Source organism: Ruditapes philippinarum, unplaced genomic scaffold (genome assembly GCF_026571515.1).
Source record: "Ruditapes philippinarum isolate M1 unplaced genomic scaffold, ASM2657151v2 ctg1271_1_1_1_1, whole genome shotgun sequence".
Taxonomy (NCBI): domain Eukaryota; kingdom Metazoa; phylum Mollusca; class Bivalvia; order Venerida; family Veneridae; genus Ruditapes; species Ruditapes philippinarum.
In genome coordinates this window covers 589708-611119 of record NW_026862369.1, presented here as the reverse complement: position 1 = coordinate 611119, position 21412 = coordinate 589708, and the positions used below count along the sequence as shown (strand labels likewise).

The 21412-nt window shown below is 30.2% G+C and overlaps 2 protein-coding genes and 3 non-coding genes across 5 annotated transcripts; 2 read left to right on the top strand and 3 right to left on the bottom strand.

The window, feature by feature from the left end:
- Window positions 1–1524: 1524 nt before the first annotated feature.
- LOC132718851 (uncharacterized) lies at window positions 1525–4268 on the bottom strand. Its single transcript, XM_060702590.1, has 2 exons — window positions 3804–4268; window positions 1525–2447 (listed from the first exon to the last, which is right to left on the bottom strand). The coding sequence occupies exon 2, from the start codon at window positions 2422–2424 to the stop codon at window positions 1903–1905; it is 522 nt and encodes a 173-aa protein (XP_060558573.1). The 5' UTR covers window positions 2425–2447; window positions 3804–4268; the 3' UTR covers window positions 1525–1902.
- A 5857-nt stretch (window positions 4269–10125) lies between these two features.
- Window positions 10126–10207, top strand: Trnas-uga (transfer RNA serine (anticodon UGA)). The gene has a single exon. It is a non-coding gene; the product is annotated as a tRNA-Ser (tRNA).
- Window positions 10208–11540: 1333 nt separating this feature from the next.
- Trnat-ugu (transfer RNA threonine (anticodon UGU)) lies at window positions 11541–11613 on the bottom strand. The gene has a single exon. It is a non-coding gene; the product is annotated as a tRNA-Thr (tRNA).
- Window positions 11614–14851: 3238 nt separating this feature from the next.
- Trnas-uga (transfer RNA serine (anticodon UGA)) lies at window positions 14852–14933 on the bottom strand. Its single transcript has one exon. It is a non-coding gene; the product is annotated as a tRNA-Ser (tRNA).
- A 2025-nt stretch (window positions 14934–16958) lies between these two features.
- LOC132718850 (uncharacterized) lies at window positions 16959–20470 on the top strand. Its single transcript, XM_060702589.1, has 2 exons — window positions 16959–17652; window positions 18699–20470. Exon 2 carries the CDS (start codon window positions 18701–18703, stop codon window positions 19208–19210), a length of 510 nt encoding a protein of 169 aa, XP_060558572.1. The 5' UTR covers window positions 16959–17652; window positions 18699–18700; the 3' UTR covers window positions 19211–20470.
- Window positions 20471–21412: the final 942 nt, after the last annotated feature.

Genomic DNA, 21412 nt, shown 5'->3' with positions numbered 1-21412 from the left:
TCTATATCATTTTACGATGGATCTTGTCAATTTCAAAATCTTTACCAATCATTACAAAGTCTGTTTAGGGTCTATTATCAAATCACTTTCACTTTTGACTAAATCTCAATAATAATATTACATGTTGGAAATGTTTATGAAAAATATAAACTAAAAATGTGTTTAGTCATACAGAACAAACACGGTTTTAGTGATTAAAAGTGGGAGTCAATAACTTTTCTTGAGCATTAGCAATAACTTTTCATAAGCATAACTTCTTAGGATTTTCCTCCTTCTTTCTTCCCGGAATTTCCTTTAAAATGATTGATCTTACTTAAGCTTTATTGGCTAACTAATCAATATAAGAACATATTAACCTAATATTCTCAGCAGAACTTTACGAAATAAGTGGTTTTTAATATCTTACAATGTCATGTCAAGTGTCAGGGTAATATTGTAATGAAAATGACTTCGAGAATCATGGAAAAAGTTGGTAACTATTTGGGATCGGCACTAAGTCTAAGGAAATATTGTGGTTTATATGCGCAAAAATCTATTTAAGTATTTCATTAGCATGAGGTTTAAAATAAAACAAATATTAACACAACCTCATATGCTGTTAACATTAGAAAAAGTAACATCCGTTTATATACAGGATTTCAACCCGTTAACAAAATAGATAGCAGAGTAAATATCAATCTCTTTTTATATAATTGTATGTGCGTATCATTAAATTGTCGTGCCGAAAACAGCACTTTATATAAATAAATATATGATTTAGCGTTCCCTCTATATAAGTGAATACTTCAATATTCTTTAACCCTTTATTACAATTTGAAGTGCATTTTATCTTTCACCGACTGCGTAAAAATTTCGTTTTTAAATAGCTTGCGTTATAAGTGTCATTAAACGCTTTGATTCTTATCTAATTCAAACTTCCTTTAATTAAAGATTGTCAAAAGATTTAACAGGGAAGAGTTAACCAAATTATATTCACTTTTTTGTAATACCATTGTATTTGAAGTTTTAAGATTACAAAAATATGTAAAACACCGCACTGTCGGAATATTAAGTATGTACCTTGCATAGTAACCTACAATGTAGGAGGGAAAAGGCAATTGTAAAAAGTCATTTCTTGTATGTCAATATTTGTTTACAACAACATCGTCTTAATGAATTATTCATGTGATAAAATACCCTCATTAACTCTTCAAGTATACAACGTTGATTTATTGGTTTTATTGAATAGCTTAAAGAAGGGAAGATGATATAGTGAAATATATACAGAGTTTTAATCCTATTCTGTCATTTGTCTTATTCGCAGGATTTTCAAAAATAACTAAAATATTATAATTGACATGGAATTAATGACATAGCATAATCAAAAAGCATAAATTAATGAAAGACAACTACCATTTAAATTCAACATTCAATAATATTATGCATGATAAGAACTAAAAAAATATTATTAATAATCAATATTATATAAATCTTTTTCATTTGTTATACCATTCGATAATACATACTATTATAGTGTCTATTTAAGTGAAAGGTCACTGTTGCATTATGTAGCCTTTTTTGCGAACACTTGATACGAATTATTTCAAATTTAAAGCATTTCAAGAATTGTTGTATGCAAGCTTCTTATCTCTCAATATTATATAGGTGTACATGTAATCGGAAATTGAGCACTGATCAGGTTTTCCAGATATTTTTGTAAAATAAAAACAAAACATCATTCTTTAGAAGATGGCGTGTTAATATCCGTTTAAGAAACTATGCAATGTCAGTGATAAACGTTTCAATAAACAATTTACATAATGATATTAATACCGGTTTATAACTTACAAATAGAGTGTATATTTAATGTTAAGCAATACAGTAGCTGTAGCATAGCATTAGATAGAAAACTACGCAATTATTTCATATAATATGAATATTTTCCGTCGGATCTCTATTTTGCGCTTCCATCCAAACTAAACATTTTTCTACAGACTGTATTTTGTCAGTCTCTCGTTCAACCTGTTCAGTATTAAATTTTACAGAATTGGCACCATAAGCACTTGTTTCCAATTCTTTAATAATTCCTGCGCTACTACTACGTCTAGTTTTCAAACCATTTGCTTTTGCTGCTTCCTTATTGGCTGATTCTTTCTCAAACGAACCTGTGATTGAAATTGTTTTTGATCTCCTCTTCTGCCGACTGCGTCTCATGTAAGTACTTGTTTCTTCACTATCATTGTCATCTATATAGTTTCCGGAATTTATTATACTCCCTGTCATGGCCGTAAGCTCCATCGCCATACGCCCTTCAGGTGAGAGGCCTTCCGAAAATTTGATAGAAAATCGACGCATTAAAATACTGTGTAGTTCTACTAGAGTATCTTGTGGCAGATTGTATCCATTCAAATTTTCTTGAATAAAAGTTGTCATTCCGTTGTCCATTACTTTATCTTGGACGTCCAAAACTGGAAATTATTATTAGTGCCGTATTAAAAACAATCATATTAAAATTTACGTATACTGGTACATTCTTAAATATTGTACATTCGAAAACACAATAATGAAATACATTTCATTCCCTTATCCATATTTTAATAAGCAAACAATCTTCAAAAAAGAAAGAGTGAAAAAATCTTGATGCATAATGATCTTTTAAGAATATTAACAGCCACTTAAAAAATAAGATGTTTCTATCTCCTATTAGAATATGCAAATTCTGATTAATACGAGTAAGAGTTCCTAAGCTCTTAAAGCCTCACAGTTTGGTAAAATATACCCTCCGCGTCGTAAATGATCTGTAATTATTGCATTGTATTGCAAGCAACCTTACGTAATAGAGTCTGTACAGTTTGTAGAAAAAACTATAAACTATTTTTCAAAATGATTGCTCAATGCATTTTAATTATAATCAATATTGGAAATGTATATCCTTCTTAACTCTATTATTAAGAGATTGCTTAACCATTGATTTCTCATTAAAAAGGCATTATGCACACAGTTAGTCGAAATCAAACAGTAAAAGTGAATTAATGCCTACATTTTGTATATTTAAAAACTAATACTCAAAACATTGCTTGATTCATTTTAATATCAAACATGCAAAGCAATCAAATGATTGAAAATATCACATTTTTACCGTTATAAAGCAAGTACAAATTGTTTTATATATATGGTAAAGATTATGTTCAATTGTGTTGATCAAGATTGTCTATGATAAAGTAAAACTTATGAAAAGAAATATAAGAGCCAAAAACGGCGAATAAGTTTTATGGATATCAAATTATTTGAAGTTAATATTAAAATAGAGAAAAATAGTATTCCTAAATAATACTAAAAAAACGGAAAAAAAATGAAAATATTGCAGGCTTCATTTGATTGAGCCTGTTTATGGACAGCAGTGGTAATTGAAAGCTACCCCCAACCCCACCTGAGCACCGACTTAAGCAAAATTCAACATTTTAACATGAAAATGGTGGATTTTTTTAAATTTTAGAACCATTAGCAGATGTGTTTATAAGGTGGTTATCATGGAGACGGTAATGTGACACATATTTGCCAATATTTACGAAGTGGATTTTTGTCCCCAAGGAAAAGGATGCGTTCACTATAAATGTATTCACTCTAAGTATATCACTTGTAGTTATTGTGTTTATACTTAATCCTAACAAATACAGTAACTATAAAAAAGAATTCTTTTAATGACAAAAAAATTGCACTTCCTTAAATGATTCAAACATATTCAAAACATCGCTATCCGTAGTAAAAAGCAACGTAAAGAGTTATAATTTGAAACTGTTATTAAAATGCATAACACAACGCACCTTCTATGATATATGTTGTAATCAACACAACATCTCTGTAAGTTTTCAATCCAAACAACTGCCTTTGATTTGTAGAATGCAAGTAAATTATTCTGTCCTGTTTACTTGTCCAAAATAAAACATTTTTTATACAATTCAATTATGATGAAAACAACATGTAACAATCACTGTTTTCACGTGCGCACTGTAATGCACAATGTACAATGTGTAATTATTTCAATACCAAACAATGTTATGCTAAATTTAATTATATGATAAAATTCGATCCCTTTAATAAAAAGTCATCATCCACATTTTATCTGCTCTATCTATTTTATTCATATCTGATTTGAGATACGTTTCCCTTCTTAACGAAATTATATAATGCAAGAAAACTGCTTAAGAACGCTTTAAAATTGGAGTTGTTCTCTTATGCCAATACAGTCGACAGTTTTATGATGTTCTTTCTGTGTAAGGTATGATCAAGATCAAGATCCTTATTTATATTCGATAAGATGCCTTTACTAAACAAAAGATACAATTTATGTGGTACTTTATCAGGCTGATAAATGTCAAGTGCTGTATTTATGATGAATAAAGGATAACGTGTCATATGTCAAGTAAGTCTTACGGAAAACCAGATAAAATATCTGCAACTTCATTGCAATAATTGATTATTCCTCTCACTGACGATTTTCCTATTCCATTCTTATTAGTAAAGTTATCCGAATAAGACTCTCGAAGCTGCTTGACATGGCGATCAGCGACTCCATTTCATTTGGACCAGATTTCCATGCGACGGTCTTTTTTGTTATCCTTTCCTATCCAGTCTATGAATATCTTTAGATACGTTACGGTTATTTGGAATTTTCGCTATTGTTCCAATGTGTTACTGACTAGAAATACTTATGGTAACTTCGTTACCGCCAGAAATGATTTCAGCTTCTTGACATGTACTCAATGTTGTTGAATAATCACTTATATACAACAGTGGGCTCTATGGTGTTGCTTTGATACATCATGTCATAGATATATTTATATACTTATATACTTATTTTAGGCAAATACTGACCTTACATTGAAGCTATCACCTTTTGCTGATTTTACAGCAAAACAATCGCCAGAAGTATTTTTATCTGGTTACTTAAATGATTCCATCTAAAGATACAAAGAAATAAAAGGAACGAGAATAAAGGAATAAGTTAAGTTTAACATATTTTCTAAAAACATTAAATCATATGTTAGAACTTGTAAAGATATTTTATTATCGTGTGCTTAACTCTCACTTCGTTCGCGATTGCTTTTAACGTATGACTCGACAATCATCCAATTAGCTGAGCAATGGTCTTCACGTGCAGCACTCAGCTGCATGAGCTGTATGTTCATTTTGTTAAGTGTTGCTTTGCTGGCATAATATTACTCCATAAACATCATGACATGAGTCCCAACTCAGGCATATTATACATACTTACACCAGACTTACATTTCCTTGAATCCTAGATCACCTCTTGATGATCGATCGTCAAGGAAAAAAAACTACCAATATTTTATTTCATAACAGTCTACCAGACCAACCTTGGTAAAAATTCGAATGGTAACTTCGTACTCTTTACAAATCAAAATATGTCTCGTGTTTATTATTAAAAAGCTTGAAATATAATAATACATCTGTCTGCTTAATAAACAACAGTCTAGAGGAAGCAAAATTATGTAAATATGGACTGAAAGATAACAAAATAGTCATGTTAATTATTATCACAATATGTTGAGTTTTTTGCAATTTATAAACAGTCATTATAGATTTTTGCCAACAGACCGTCTGGCGCTGCAATTATGACTATGGCGCGCCATAATTGCCTTTTATTTTTTTCATAAGATGTATGTGTAATATTCCTGTCTATAATGAGTGCATTAGGCAGGTAAATTTCCATCACGTCACCACTATCAAAATCGACATTAAACGTAATAAATAGCAAATATGTATGTCAGTTTAATAACTGGCAATAACTGGTTATACGTGATGTGTTAAAGTCAACAATTATTTATAGTAACTAAAAATACATGTATAATGCAATGATTTTTGTTTGATTTATAACGTTTTGTAATTGAATTTGAACTCGAATTTTATTGAGAAAATATGATTGATGGTTAGCCAAATACTTCATCAATTTAGAATTAACAATAAGAAAAAAAACAGAATCCCTAAAGAAATTTCATAATGGAAAAATTGAAAATGTTTCAACTTGGTTTAATTAAGCCTGTTCATAGATGGTACTGGAAAGTGCAGTCTCCTGTCCATGCCCCCTTGCACCGGCTGAAGCAGAATTCATCATTTAAACACAAAATGTTGAAATTTTGAATTTAGAAACATCCACAGATGAGTTCATACGGTGTTTTTCATGGGACAATCAATGTGACAATTCGTGCCGTTTCATGAAAAGCGGTGTCTGATCTCCAAGTAAAAGAAAGCACGTGCACTAAACGAGAACACAGTGGGCGGCACTAAAAACAAAACGAAATTTTTGAATGGGGGTCAGATGTTATGAAGCTTGCATATCACAGAAAAGACGCCAAAAGACAAATTAAAAACAAAAAGAAAAAAAATATATTATTTTAATAGCAAAATTTTGACAAATACATAAGTTTTTCATATCATTGATTTAATTTTGTAAAGTTGTACAATGAATGATTTGCATGCATGAAAACATAGTGGTCCAGTTCCGCATAATATGATAAAGCTTTAGAAATGAAAAATATTTTGTGAAAAATGTCATAATAATTATTAGAGCCTTCAGCCTTTGAAACAAAAGTCTTACGACTTGTCTCTGAGGCTAGTAAGTCAAGTGTTTTGCAGGTACATACAATTCTAAGCTATACATATACCGTTGTGCCCTCATGGTTTGCTTCGGAATCCGATAATCACCGACAAAATGATATAGAGAAAAACGGAATCCCTAAAGAATAACAAACGTTCACAAGTCAATGAATATTCAGATGTCTCAGTTCAATATTTGTTAACAATAGTGACATCTTATAAGCAGTGAAGTCAATGTTATAAAAAGATAGAAGTTTTTGTTCAATTCATGCGGGATATTTAATGATTTAATCAGTATTCTTAAATCATTTCAAAGAAACTGTCGCATTGAAATCGCTTGTATTTTGTATGCAAACGATCCTTATTCAGAGACCAAAATAGCATTTTTCATGGTAATTTTAAATAATATCAAAGTATAATGACGAAAATCATTTCAGATCATAATGTTAATCGAACTATCTTAAAATTATCTATTAAATGGTTATTCAACTTCTACATGTATATATAAAAGAATTGTAAATTTTCAATCAATACAGAGATAATACGCTTTGAATATATTTTTTAGAATTATTGACTGTCCTGTCATACATATTTTCAGTTTTGTTATAAATCCTTATGATAAAATATTCATATTTGAAAAGTAACACGAACGTTTGTTACTAATTAATTAGTTGTTTTCAAGATATTTATTATTTACGTGCGAACAAGTCTCAAAAATACGTTTATAAAAACAGAAACACACTCAAAACAACAGAAATTTTAACTGTATCCAAGAAAAGATATAAGTTATTACCCATAATTATATAAAAAATTAACAAAAAAAAAAAAATAAAAAATAAAAAAAAGAAATGGATATAAATTTTCTTTCCTCTAAATTTTACTTTGTGTATTATAACAATACATTTAATTTTACAAAATGAAATAGTTGGTTCAATTTTCCTTGATCTCTCAAAAGCTTTTGACTATGTGGATCACTCTATTATTATTGAAAAGCTTAGAATGTATAACCTAGACCCTTCATCAGTTGCTTGGTTTTCCTCCTATTTAGATTGCAGAACCCAACAAACTTACATATCCGGTTTATATTCAGAGTCAAGTTCAATAACTACTGGAGTTCCTCAGATCTCAGTTCTAGGTCCTAAACTGTTTTATCTATATTAATGACCTGCCTTTGTCTATAAAAAATAAAACAACAGAAACTGATATTTTTTTCTGATGACACCACCCTTTCAACATCTGATGTACCCCTTAACAGAGTAGTTGAATCTCTTACTCATGACCTTTTAAGTGCCAACAAATGGTTGGATTTGAATCGCATGTCTATCAATGCAAACAAAACTTAGGTCATGCTTATTTCCTCAAAACACAAGCAAAATTATTTTTATGAAAGTAATCCTTGTATTTCTTATAAAACATAGCTAATTGTTTGTAGCTCTGAAGAAAAATCATTGGGTATTACAAAAAAACAGCTTGTCTTGGCAAAGCCATATTGATCGTGTTCTTAAAAAGTGTAACTCATTGTTACATTTATTATCACGTATAAAATTATTCATATCTATACCTGTATGTAAAATGTTTTACAATGCATATATTTTACCACATCTTGATTGTTGTTGCATAATTTACGGTAACTGTACGTCTGTTCTAGAAGATAAACTCATTAAGTTCCAAAAGAGAGCTGCAAGACTAATTCTAGACAAAGATTATAACACTCCATCTGCTGAACTTTTTTCTGAACTCCGCTGGATGACCTTTTCACAGAGGGTTGTTTTTCAAAAAGCTATTATGATGTTTAAAATAATGAATTATCAGGCGCCTTCCTATTTATTGAATAATTTCATTTTATCGTCAGATGTTCATACTCGCATTTTGCGTTCATCATCTGATTTTCAACTTTATACACCTAGACCAAATACTGAACAATTTCGTAAGTCTTTTGTTTATTCTGGGTCTTGTATTTGGAACGGCCTTCCTGATTATATTAAGTCTGCTACATCTGTTAACCATTTTAAAACCTTATACTTGAGGTTTTATCACACATTGATGTATACAAATTGATAATCTCCTGTATGTTTTTACATTTATGTATTTTAATAGTTTAAATATGTTAAATTTATATTGTTCCTTGTTGAAGGCCTCATGGAAGATTGATATGTTTGTTCAAATGAGTTCTCTCGTTAAATAAAGTCTTCATTATTATTATTATTATTATTATTGTAAGGCAATATAGAATTGATTCGGTAATACACGTGAATTGGATAAATGAAAATACAAGCTCTATAAACGTACTACTTATTGAGTAAATTACAAGCTTTCAATGAATTTTGTTTCAAACATGCCTTTCATTACAACCGACAGTAAAGAAGTAGTTAAAATGAAAATCTTTGTACTTTTCATAGAAGAAAACTTAAACGGTTATACTCTTCCGAAGAGACGCTTTTAGAAATCCTTTACTTTTTGATGGGGAGATTTAAAACAAGGTTTTCTGAGGTTCTTTCTCCAGAAGGTAGATTGGCCGCACAATGTTCGACTGAATTTGATGAAAAATGTTAACATAGATTTTGGAGGAAGAACTCGGGATATTCTTGAATAGAGTGGTAAGGATGAGAAATGATTTTTAGGATATTTTCCCATTAACATTGGTGACAGAAATTTAAAAAGTAGCCATTTTGTTTTTCCTTGCTTTGTACGTTAAACATATTTTTTTCTCTTTGGTTGCCAAGCGAACTACTTACGAATAGTCTTTTGAATGTGTAGAATGTCTGTTGCAATCTTTTGATGTTCTGTTATTGATTATGTTTTAACTAGTGAGCGATTGTTTTAAATGGTCACACATTTTATAGTAAATAACTTCAATGAATGGAGTGAACATGCTTCGTTACATTTTTATATGCACAAAGTATCTTTGGTCGGATTTAAGGTGTATGTTCGTCCGTTCGGAATTAAGTCTACATTTGGTAAAGACTATGTCAATGGTAAGTCAAGTATCCATATTGTTTTGAGGTCAATAGGATTACGGTCAATGTAATTATTACCTTCACTGTAAAATCCTTGTTTGCTATATAACTAGAATAGGAATGAGCCTAGATTTATGAAATGCGTAAGAAACATTTCCCATGGCCAGTAAATGGCCCCTAATGAGGGTCTATTGTCTTAATCTGAGAAAGAAGTAATCTACGTTTGTGAAACTTGATTTAGATATTGCCTTTGGCCAGAAGATGATCACTACTGTTTTTGGTATATTATCTTTGGTCAGTAAATGACATGTATTGGTTTTGGGGATATAAGGTTCATTATGACACCCGGAGTAAAACGCTTGATCTAATAATAACTTGAGAAGGAATAAACTCACTTTTATTAAATTTCGTTGTCATTGCATATGATCAGAAGATAACATTTTCCGATTAATGCTTAACTTTACCTCTTTTACTATGTATGCATATCCACTCATTCTTAAACAGTTATATTTATTGCAGTACCCGAATGTGAAACATACGAGATTTCGTTACACACGGCTTCTATATAACAGCTGTGATGGCCGAGTGGTTAAGGCGTTGGACTTGAAATCCAATGGGCATTGCCCGCGCAGGTTCGAACCCTGCTCGCAGCGAATTATTTTTAGTAACAAAAAGCATCGCCTTATCTAATCGGAGAAGATAATTTCAAAGCATACTATGAGGTAGCTATTAATGTTCGAGTTTTATAGACTTTGTCGCCAATAAGATATGCTTAGAATTTCATAAAAGCCATTGGATTCCTAAAATATAGTACTGCGGCAAACAAGGTTGTTTGGGTTGATGGCAGTTTTAGTCGTTCAATTCGATCGTTTCCAAGCCAACTAGCATTCAGAATATTTTCACGACGCCTGGTCAAAGCCGCTTTGTCAACACACGCAATTGTTTTCAACCTGCAAAGGCCACTGCTGCTACATCCCGGGTATACATATCAACCGAATATCTGCGCAAATTTTAACCTATCCTCTGCCCGATGGTGGTCTACATGGACCTCGTCCTTATGTTGGCTGTGTATTGACGCGGCTCACTGGGTAAATCTTGTGAATTGGGAAAGTACACAATATCGCTAGATAAGGCAAGAATGCAAAAGCGTTCTTTTCACGAACAAGTCGAGATTTTTTAATTAATGTAGTACAGTAATTGCAGATATGAATCCCGTTGGATAATTTGACCCAGCGTGTTAGACGTCATTCTCTTCCGCCATCATTATCGGACAACAAGGAACTTACACAAGCCTTAATTCATGAATGGAATTACATTCCACAGGCAAAAATCAGGCAGGCATCGATATACTTGGAGGTTCTTAATGCAAACAATGTCAAACAGAACTGCATGCTCAATGTGGAAATACTGGGTAACAATGTGCGATTTTAGTCTACGATCACTGCCACATTCACGGGGGAAGAACTGTTACACGAAGGATGGAGTTATATCAGGCAAGCTTAATAATCAAAACTCAAGCATTACCATTTTTCATGCGTAGTTCTCCAGTTACAATAAAGTTTTCCGACGAAATACGTAACGTTTTCCAGGAACTCTGTGACAGTTATCATAAGAACTTCTATCAAGTTAGCATAAGAACTCCTGACAAGTTATCATAAGAACTCCATCCTTCATGTATCAGTTCCTTCCTCGTGAATTTTTATCGTTCATTTCATCAGTTTTCCAAAAGAATTTTACACAGACATTCACATAAAAATACTCTCTGAAATCAAATCAGACTTTCAATATGGTTTTGCATTTAAACACAGTACGTTTCTTTATTTTATTTCGCTTTTAAAAATTATTTCAGTCATTTTTCAATATATATTTGCACTTAATCACATAGGAAATTTCTTTCTTTACTTTATTTCATTTTTCGTTCAATTCAAAATTATTTGTTTACTACTAATTTTTAAGGAATGTCAAAGGACGAAAAATGTAAGGAGAAGCCCCCAGTGAGGATCGAACTCACGACCCCTGGTTTACAAGACCAGTGCTCTAACCACTGAGCTATGGAGGCTAGTGTTCTTATCAATTTTTGGATAAATGAATTGATAATGAATTATTAATAAAATGATTGTAAAGAACGATAAATGGTTCAATGATGTCATTTTATAGGTTTGACAACACGTTTTAATGGCTTTATCAATTGTTAAAAAGTTGTCTTGCTCAATAGTAAAGCATTTGAATACAAACATCAATATAGCAATATAGTCCCAGTATAACGGTTACCTTAAAATACAACGTTTTATGCACGTTTCAGTGTTGACTTATACGTACATATGAACCGATTGTTTATTGTATTTGACAGCTTATCTTGTTTAAAACATTTTACTACGACTATACGAGTATATGTGCTTTGGAAATGATATTCATATTTGCTGTTGTTCGACATTGAATATTGGGGAAAAGGACAAATAAATACTTTGGTAAATGTTCTTTTTAAGATAAAGACATTGAGCTTTCAAAGACTGATACCATTATTACATTGATCTGCGTACAAGATTAAATGCCTGTTTAAATGTTTCTATTTATAAAATCGAACATTCTCGTGCCTTGAAGCCACTGCTTTAAAATAATGATATCTGATTAAGCTTGTATCTTAAACCTTTTTTATCTTTATTAATATCAATGCTCTGAAATGATTTAAACATTTATGACAACTTGAAGTAACTGTTATCTCTAATGGTTGCATACAAACTTTCTTTTCAAATGATTTATGTTTTAACTTTCATAAACACTTCAAGTTTTATTTCATTTAAAATGTCAGGGACTTTCTATTATTAAAATGACTTAAACATAATGCCGAAGATAAAACATTCTAGATTCGCAAAAAAAAGATTATTTATTGAAGTTTAATAGATTAACACACATAGTGTGTTTACTGTGTTATGTAAGCCGCACTACAGGTATATTAAGCATGTACCTTAGAAATCAATCTACAAAATATAAGAGAAAGGCTGATGTAAGCTTAGAATTTGTTTGTCAAAATTAATAACAACATCATCGTCAAAATGTATAATTCATGAGGGAATATTACCACATTAATTCTGTAATACAACATCGATTAAATCCAGTTAAATTAGGCAAGATATTGTAATGTACTTACTAATAAAACTTAAATGATCATAGTCACACAATTTCTAATAATTATCACCATGGGCGTGTAATTTTGATATTTGAAATGAAAAATAAAAGTAATTATCTATTGAAAAATAAAAGCAATTTTCTCATTTTGTATGAGAATAAAAACAATAATTATTTTAAATTTCATTAACGTAAAGAATGACTGGAAAACTCACTTACATTTGCAAAAACGGAATGTAACATGTTGTATGATCATTCGTAAGCGTGCAAACGTAAGCAATAAGAATTTCGAATTTCTACTTTTATGTCAGAATGTCATTTTATGATAAGAAGTTGTTACAATGTTTCATAGAAATGATAATGACAACGCAAGATGCCTGACATGTAATAGTTGCAGGGTAATGTAGTGATATTTATCATAGATAGTCGTACGTCCAAAATACACCATTAGTCGATTAAAATTGATATAAACATGTTATATTAAACATTAATCTTTGACCATTAAATGCGCACTTTTACTTTAAATTTCGAAATGTCCTTTGTTATTGAGTAATCAAATTGATCAGCTGACAACGAAGTTTAGTCAGACTTTAGGGATGTCCAAGCTAATCTGCCACTGTCCTTTTGTCATCGGCAAGTTATAGTCGCCGCATATGTACAAGTAACGAATATCGTTTATATTCCACTTGACTTGTCATTTCATTGATGGATTCTAAAATAGTTTTTTAGACAGTAATATGTCTGTCTATTATGAGTGTTTTAAGCATGCAAGATAAGTCCTTAAAGCATAGTTAAATATTAAATAAACGTAATAAATCACAATTATGCATTTCAACCTGATTTGCTGAGTACATGCTAGTACCTACTTATATTTTACAAAATATATTCTGAACTACGAAGTGACTACATTTTGATTTACAGCGTCTGTTCATAATAAGAAATTATTTAAAATAGCAAGACAAGACAAGACAATTTGTTTATTTAAGTCTCATTTTTGTACATACATTAACAAATATTACAAAGTTATAAAAGAAATACGAGTACAATACCACTCTAAACAAGTTTGAGAGAATAAGAACATAATCATAAAAACACATTTAAAACAATAGCATGTATATAAGCTTTTAGTATTATATATCTAATAATGCTATTAATCCATGATGGCAATGTAAGAATGTATGTACATGTATATACTAAAAATACTATAACCAACATCCATATATTCAATATACATGTACTCTTATTTATTTTTCAAACATCGAAGGTCAATACAATTAAATAATGTTCAAAATGTGTATATCATCATGTGTATATGCACAATCTCAATCAGCTTACTATTTATATATGCAGCTTTGTATAAACTACTTAATAAAAATTAATGGTTTCTCAGGGACAGAGACGTGTTACACTTTTGGCAATTGCTTTTCACATTCACCATGTCTAATTGATTGGTAACTTTCATTTAACAAATATTTCTGCCTTTCTTTCCTTTGAAATATAAGTTTTGGTTTATGATAATATAGCAAATGATAATATCTTTAATAAATCAAACAGGTTTACGACTTTATTTTAGCGCGTTTTTTTTAAAGGAAATTTTGATTGATATTCTCTTTTCAAATTTCACACAAAATACATATGCATCACAAATGAAAAATAGGCTTAATCCTCTGAGTTATGTGTAAAGATTCTATACCCAGAGACCAAAATAGTTTTTGTCATTAAGTATGTTCAGATATAACACTGAAAGAGTGATGTGTTTTTCTTCCAGATATCTATAATCGTTTTAATATTGTAAAGAAAATATCATCTATTTAATCAAATTCATGAATGCTTGATTCTAGTATATATAAAAGTAATTTTTGATCAATACAAAGATAAAAAGCTTAAGATATGATGTTCTAGATCCTTGTTGTGTAATCTCGTTATTGTTCCCTTGCATCACATATTTAATCTTTACTGCAAGAAAAAAGATGTCTAATGTATGGTTAATTTGGATTAAAATTCACTTTCGCTTTTGTTTTAGCCATTATACTATTACCGTTGATAGCGTTATTGAGAGAAACCATTGATCAATGTCCTCCAGCAACATGATACCAATTGATGCAAAAGAATATGTCTTGGGAGATAATCAGAATTTTATAAAGTTTATATTGACTTTATAAAATGTAAATCGCTGCAAGCAGGGTTCGAACCTGCGCGGGCAATGCCCATTGGATTTCAAGTCCAACGCCTTAACCACTCGGCCATCACAGCAGTGTTATAGATCTTTAACAACTCGTCAAAATAAGTGATGAATAAGTCAATAAGTTTTGTGATAACCTGCATAGATCCATGACCTACCTTATTCTAATTATCTGATAAGTCAATACAATCAGAATGTCAACCTCAACCTATTTGTGAACAAAAGAGCACATGTCAATGTTTGTGGTTAAATGTTTTGTTATTCAAATAAAAGGTCCGAATAGGGATCTTATAAATGGGAAGGAAAAAGATCTGTTGTAGGGATCTATCAATAATAATACTTCGTTAGGGGATCAAAACGTATTATTAAATTATAAAACTTATAAAAAGCATGCCTTATATACACCATGCTGTTTGACCCTGGAATATAATAAGTAAATGGCCCCTTTATTAGTATTTCTTAAAATCTCTTGAAATGATTTGTAAGCCTTTATATATACCACAGCCAGTGATAATTATTATTATATTATCATTAAATTACAATCTCCCAATTGTAACTACAACATATATAAAAATATTCAAGAATATTTTGTCAAAATGATGGGTGTAAAATTATAAAGTTTATTTGGATAGGATCAGATAACACAATTTAAAATGTAAAATTGTATGAATGGGTTTGTGTTTCAAATTTAAACATAGTTCACTGTTTGTTTAATGACGTTAGATATTGATAAGAAAAGAAAAGAAAAACGTAACATGTTAAGTTCAACAGTGCAAGTAAAGTATAGTGCCTTACTGTCGGTAATGCTTTCAGATTATAACAGTATTTGTTAGTGGTAATATTATAAACAGCACATTGGGTTTGAGAACAAGAGGCCGCTTTTCGTGGAGTGGCACTGACGTGTCATTTGATAACCGTTGTATGAGCACATCTGCGGATGCTACTTAATAATTATTCAAAATTTTATCATTTCATGTTAAGTTCTGATTTCTGCTTAAGCCGGTGCAAGGGGACATGAACCGTAATTTGCAGTTTCAAGTTAATGCACATGCTCAATCAAAATGAGCCTGTAACATTTTTCATTTTGCCGTTATGGACGTTCTTCAGCGATTCTGTTCTCTCTATTGTGAAAAACAGTAAAAATGTTATTCCCCGTAAACACATCTTTTATCTTTAAACTGTTGAAAGAGGTGTTTTTGTCTGTCTGTTTTACAAATACTGTATGGAACTATTTTTAGATATTTTTACTCATTCATAATAACTTATTTTTGTAAACAGGCATATGTGGCGTACGGTTCGTGTTACTTTTCAAGTATGAATATTTCATTATAAGGATTAATAACAAAACTGACAATATATGTTAATGTTCTAGCATATTATATTCAAAGCGTATTATCTCTGTATTGATCGATGATTTCAAAATCAGTTTTAAATTATATAAAGGAACTTGATTAATGAGGTGGTTTTATATATAACATTTAGATTAACATAACTATAATGATCTTGCATTTAAACATTATTAAAGAGTGCAAATAACTATCATGGTTATTTTGTCCTCTGAATATAATTGATTTTATTAACTATCCATTTGTGATTAAAATAATACTTTTCGGGAAGAAAAAACAAAATTGTAAGGATATTGCTTTGACTCTACCACTTGCTTATCATTATATACAAAGTATGTATACTGACTTGATAAGAGGATAATCTTTGCAATGTGATTGTTAATCGAATCTTTATTTTCAAAATAAAAAATAAACATTGAAAAACAGAAATATTTCAAATAAGTGGAATTTTTCATTATTGGCTTGCTTTCTTAAAATAAATAAAACGTTTTATCTCCGGTAAAAATAAAGCTATTTGGCTGTTTGTATGGTATATAGTATGCATATCTATAAAAATGTTTGTTTATTATGACATTTTGTTGTTTCCACGAGTACGACTCTTTCATTCATTTTTTAGAACCGGTTGGTTCTTGGAACGGATTCGAGATTGTTTCAATACGCTTATATAGCTTCCAACATAGTACAAATGCAATAAATTCGTATAAACTAAGTATTCAACAATCAGTTCATAATTCTTAATATGCATCATATCAACGATTTTATCACCTTTTTCTTTACCTTTTCAGTGGTTGACAAGCTTTCGGTTATATATCACAAATATAGCACTTGACATTTTTAAGCTTGATGAAGTACCACATACATTGTATCTTTTGTTTAGTAAAGGCGACTTATCGAATATAAATGAGGCAATTGATCATGCCTCGCGCGGAAAGAACATCATAAAACACTCAACTATATTGGCATTATACAGCAACGCTTATTGTGCTCCGGTGGTTTACAGAATTGCATTACATTGCATAAACGGTTATTTGAAAGGGAAAGGTATCTTAAAAACATAATGACAAATATAGATAACAAAAAGACAAAGGAGATAAAATGTGGATGATATTATACGAAAAGAGGATTTAAACATTATCAAAACAGTTTATTGAAATGAGAATTTTAAACCAGGGTATTTAAAAATAAAGTAATATAATGATAATAAAGAAGATATGGCATGCTTAAATCTTCGCTATTAAAAAGGAGAAATAATTGAAATAAACACTGTTTAGATACAGTAGCAAAGAATACTGTGATTGTTGCGAGACGTCTTCAAAACTGCAGTACTTTTTGGATCTGTATAATTAAATGATATTCAGATATATGGGCACTTTTTAAAGATAAACCAGTTATCTGGAGCATACGTTTAAACTAATGGTGAGTTATTTTTAAAATTGAATTGAAGGTTTGTTGTTATTAGATTTATTTTACAATTTTAAATATTTGCTGTAATTAACTATGGTGTTGTTCGAGAAAGATAAGTAATACAAGATAATAAATGACACATGATTGTACTGTTGTTTGATCTTTTATTTGTTTATCAATATTAGGAGGGGATAACAATTAAATACCCTCTTGAAAAGTTTGTTAAGTATTTTTGCTTACTGTTTCTAACATTAATTTCGTTGATACGTTTTTTCCTTATTAGGTAAATTCTTTGCATTTTATTCTTTATTTTCGCATATAATATTATATTAAAAGAATGACTGGTTTTGGACTCTTACATGTTAATCGTTAATCTAAATCATACAGCTTGCAAATCAATATTTATCATTATCATATACCATTTTCTTTACTTTTGTTGTTTCGCTTCAATTATTTGGTGCGTAATGCACTTTTAATGTGAAATCAATTCTAAGGCAATCAGGTAATAGCTAGCATTTCCAATATAGATTAAGATTAAAATGTAGTTAACATTTATTTCCTTATTATATAATTTTCTCTTTTTGACTTTAATTGCGATTGCTCTCCAAGATTGATTTTCAGTCGTCTCGTATTTCATACAGAAATCATACGTAAAACAGTAATGCAAAAGTTAGATATCAGTAATCATTTAAACATTGATAGTGAGTTTACACTCAAAATCTCTTTCAATCTTCAGCATAAGAAAGTTATTATGCCTATCTAAGGGTAAAATTTAAATGACCCGGTAATACATGTAATCATCAATGTTTGCCATCATTCATTTTAATTCTATAATTTACTTCGCATGAACGATAATTAACTCACGTGGCCCAATGAAACTTCTGTAAATATCTATCGGAATTTGCCTGTAATATTCAGTTTATAAAAAGAGTGAGGCAGTGTTTATAAACATTTTCCAATATCAACTGTTGGTCAATCATCATTTCAACAATCAATCTTCCGAAGTATATGGTCAATTCAGCTTGACTTGACAATGAAAACATGAACATAATATTACTTGAATGTTATATTTTTACCTTTTTACAGTTATGGACAATATGGCGACAACTTTTATTAAAGAAAACTTGAGCGGCTACAATCTCCCGCCTGACACTCTAGTAGAAATACACACTATATTAATGCGCCGATTTACCGCCAAATTTTCAGAAGGGCTCTCACCTGAAGGACGTATGGCAATGGAACAAACAGCCATGCAAGAAACGGATAATACAACAAATTCAGGACAAGAGGATATTGATAATGTAGAAACAAGTACGTATATAAGGCGCAGATTGCAGAAGAGGAGATCTAAAACTATTTCATTTACTGGCACTTTTAACGAGTCTTCAGCCAGTAAAAGTAACAAAGATGCAGGAAATAAAAGTGATTTGAAAAGGAGACGCAGTAGTAGTGTAAACAATGATAAAGAATTGGAACTTACTGGCTACAGTGACACGTCTGAGAAATATAATGATGAACAAGTGGTAGAGTCAAACAAATTACAATCAGTAGAAAAATGTTTGGTTTGGATAGAAACGCAAAATAAAGATCCGAAGTAAACATTCCAGTTATAAGAATAGTCTAATTCTCCATCTGATAAAAATGGATTGATATTATGCATTTGTTGTGGGAAAATATGACATGCAAGCTGTTCCATAACTTATAAATTAGTTGCTATAAAGAACAAATGTTGGAAAGTTATTGACATATTGTGACCATAAAACTTTAAGTTCAATGAGTACATTACCCTTTTTATTTTCAAGCGATGATTGAAATAATCAATTTTGTTTGACAAAGTTAATGATGTAATTTTCCCACATGAATAATGCATTAAGACGATGTTGTTGTAGACAAATATTGACATGCAAATACTGATCTTACAATGACTTTATATCTCTATTGAGGAGACTATTTTATCAGATGCATACTTAATATGCCTACAAAACGATTTTTGTACTTTAAAAAAACGTTTATAAATAATAATGAGAGAATATTATTTGATAGCTTTCGCTATTGTCAATTCCACATTGTCTGCAATAGAAAACCCCTGAAACTTTAAATCAAATTTAAGTGTTTTATGACATTCATGATATTAATCATATGAATCGAGATTTGTATGCTGTCGGAGGAGATAAGATACACTTTATATTTATATACACTCAAATCTTTTGGAGTATATTGACTTATAAAGAGACAAGGGTATAGCGATGTAATAGTGTTTTCAAAATGATTCTTCTCGACAATATAATATAAGGTTATGTAAACAGAAGTTTCTATTTAGGTATATCGACATAACCTTATACTGTATTTGTTAATGGGTTATATGTAGTATAAATCCTGATTATAAAACGGATGTAACTTTTTCTAATGTACACAATTATCAACATTAAGTAGTTAAAGTAGTGTTTATAATTATAAGAATGTTTCTTTTCGTAAATGTAATATTTATCTATTCATCTTCATTTTAGCTTCTGTATATTAAATACCAAATTATAGAGCGTGTTGTGTTAATACTATATTTACGTGTTTTTGTCAATTTAGTTTTAAAAACGACTTTCATAAATTCGTGTGCATGATAAATCAAAATATGTCTGTTTATAAAGTTTTTCGATCATTTAAATCCCGGTTGAAAAAATGCACTTTTAACGGGCACTATAAGGAAATGAAAAATTTACAACATAGGTCGGGTATATACCATAAAAGATTACACAAACTTTACCGTACGGAAATCTGGTTTGGGCACTTTTCTGAACTTAATCTTGGATGTTAGAAGGACACTTTTTCAGAAATGAGAAACCTTTAAGTAATCTACAATATCATCCTTATGAAAAATGTTTTTACCTTAAAACAAATAGTAACATTCAGCTAACAATCCACATAAGTAAAATGGTTGTTTCTACTAAAACTTTAATATGTATACAAATTTTACACTACCCCGTCCATTTTAACACGTGTTTGACCATTTCCCTACTTAGAAAACGTTATTTTAAAAACTCTCTAAAAATTTACCAAAATGAGTTCCTGTTTTCAAAGATTTTCCTAATGTTCAAAGATTTATTGGTTGATCTTGTAACATATTAAATACTTTTATCGTGCAGTTTTGATTTTCTTACTCTGAAAATATCAGGTACGATATTTGTTATTAGATTTTAGATAAAAATACCTGTATTGATTAAATAATCAAAATTTAACATTTTTTGTTCCCAAAAGGTATATGAGAGATACATGATGTTAAAAGAAGCATAGAAAGAAAAAAAAAGATCCGTCTGGAGTTTGAACCCACGACCCTCAGGTTCAAAGTAGCTAACAGTAGTTCTAGCATTTTTGAATACTCTTCAAAGCGGAGGTAATGCATAAAGATGGTCATACCTTAATCTTATCAAAGTTTTTTTTTTCGGGAATTATATAACTTCATTTTTGTTTTCAACGAAAAGTATAAAACTTCATATGCTGCATAATCCAACAGAAATTAGTTGACTCATGAAATCAATTTGTCATAGATAGTTTTGTGTACTCAAGTAATATACTGTTTGAAAATTTGCTTCTTTAATCAACTGGTATAACGCAACCAAAACAGAATAATCTAATAAATAAGAAATTCAATCAAATAACGTTTGTTTACAATAAAATATACACCATTACAAAAACAGGAAGAAAAAATAAATCCAAACTGATCGGTGATTGATGTAATTTGATATAAACTAATTATGATGTGTTCTTTAGTCATTTTAAAATATTTGATTCTGTTGAAGAAGGTATTC

Coding starts and splice junctions, on each gene's coding strand:
- LOC132718850 (XM_060702589.1), top strand. CDS start 18,701: ATGGACAATATGGCGACAACTTTTATTAAAGAAAACTTGAGCGGCTAC.
- LOC132718851 (XM_060702590.1), bottom strand. CDS start 2,424: ATGGACAACGGAATGACAACTTTTATTCAAGAAAATTTGAATGGATAC.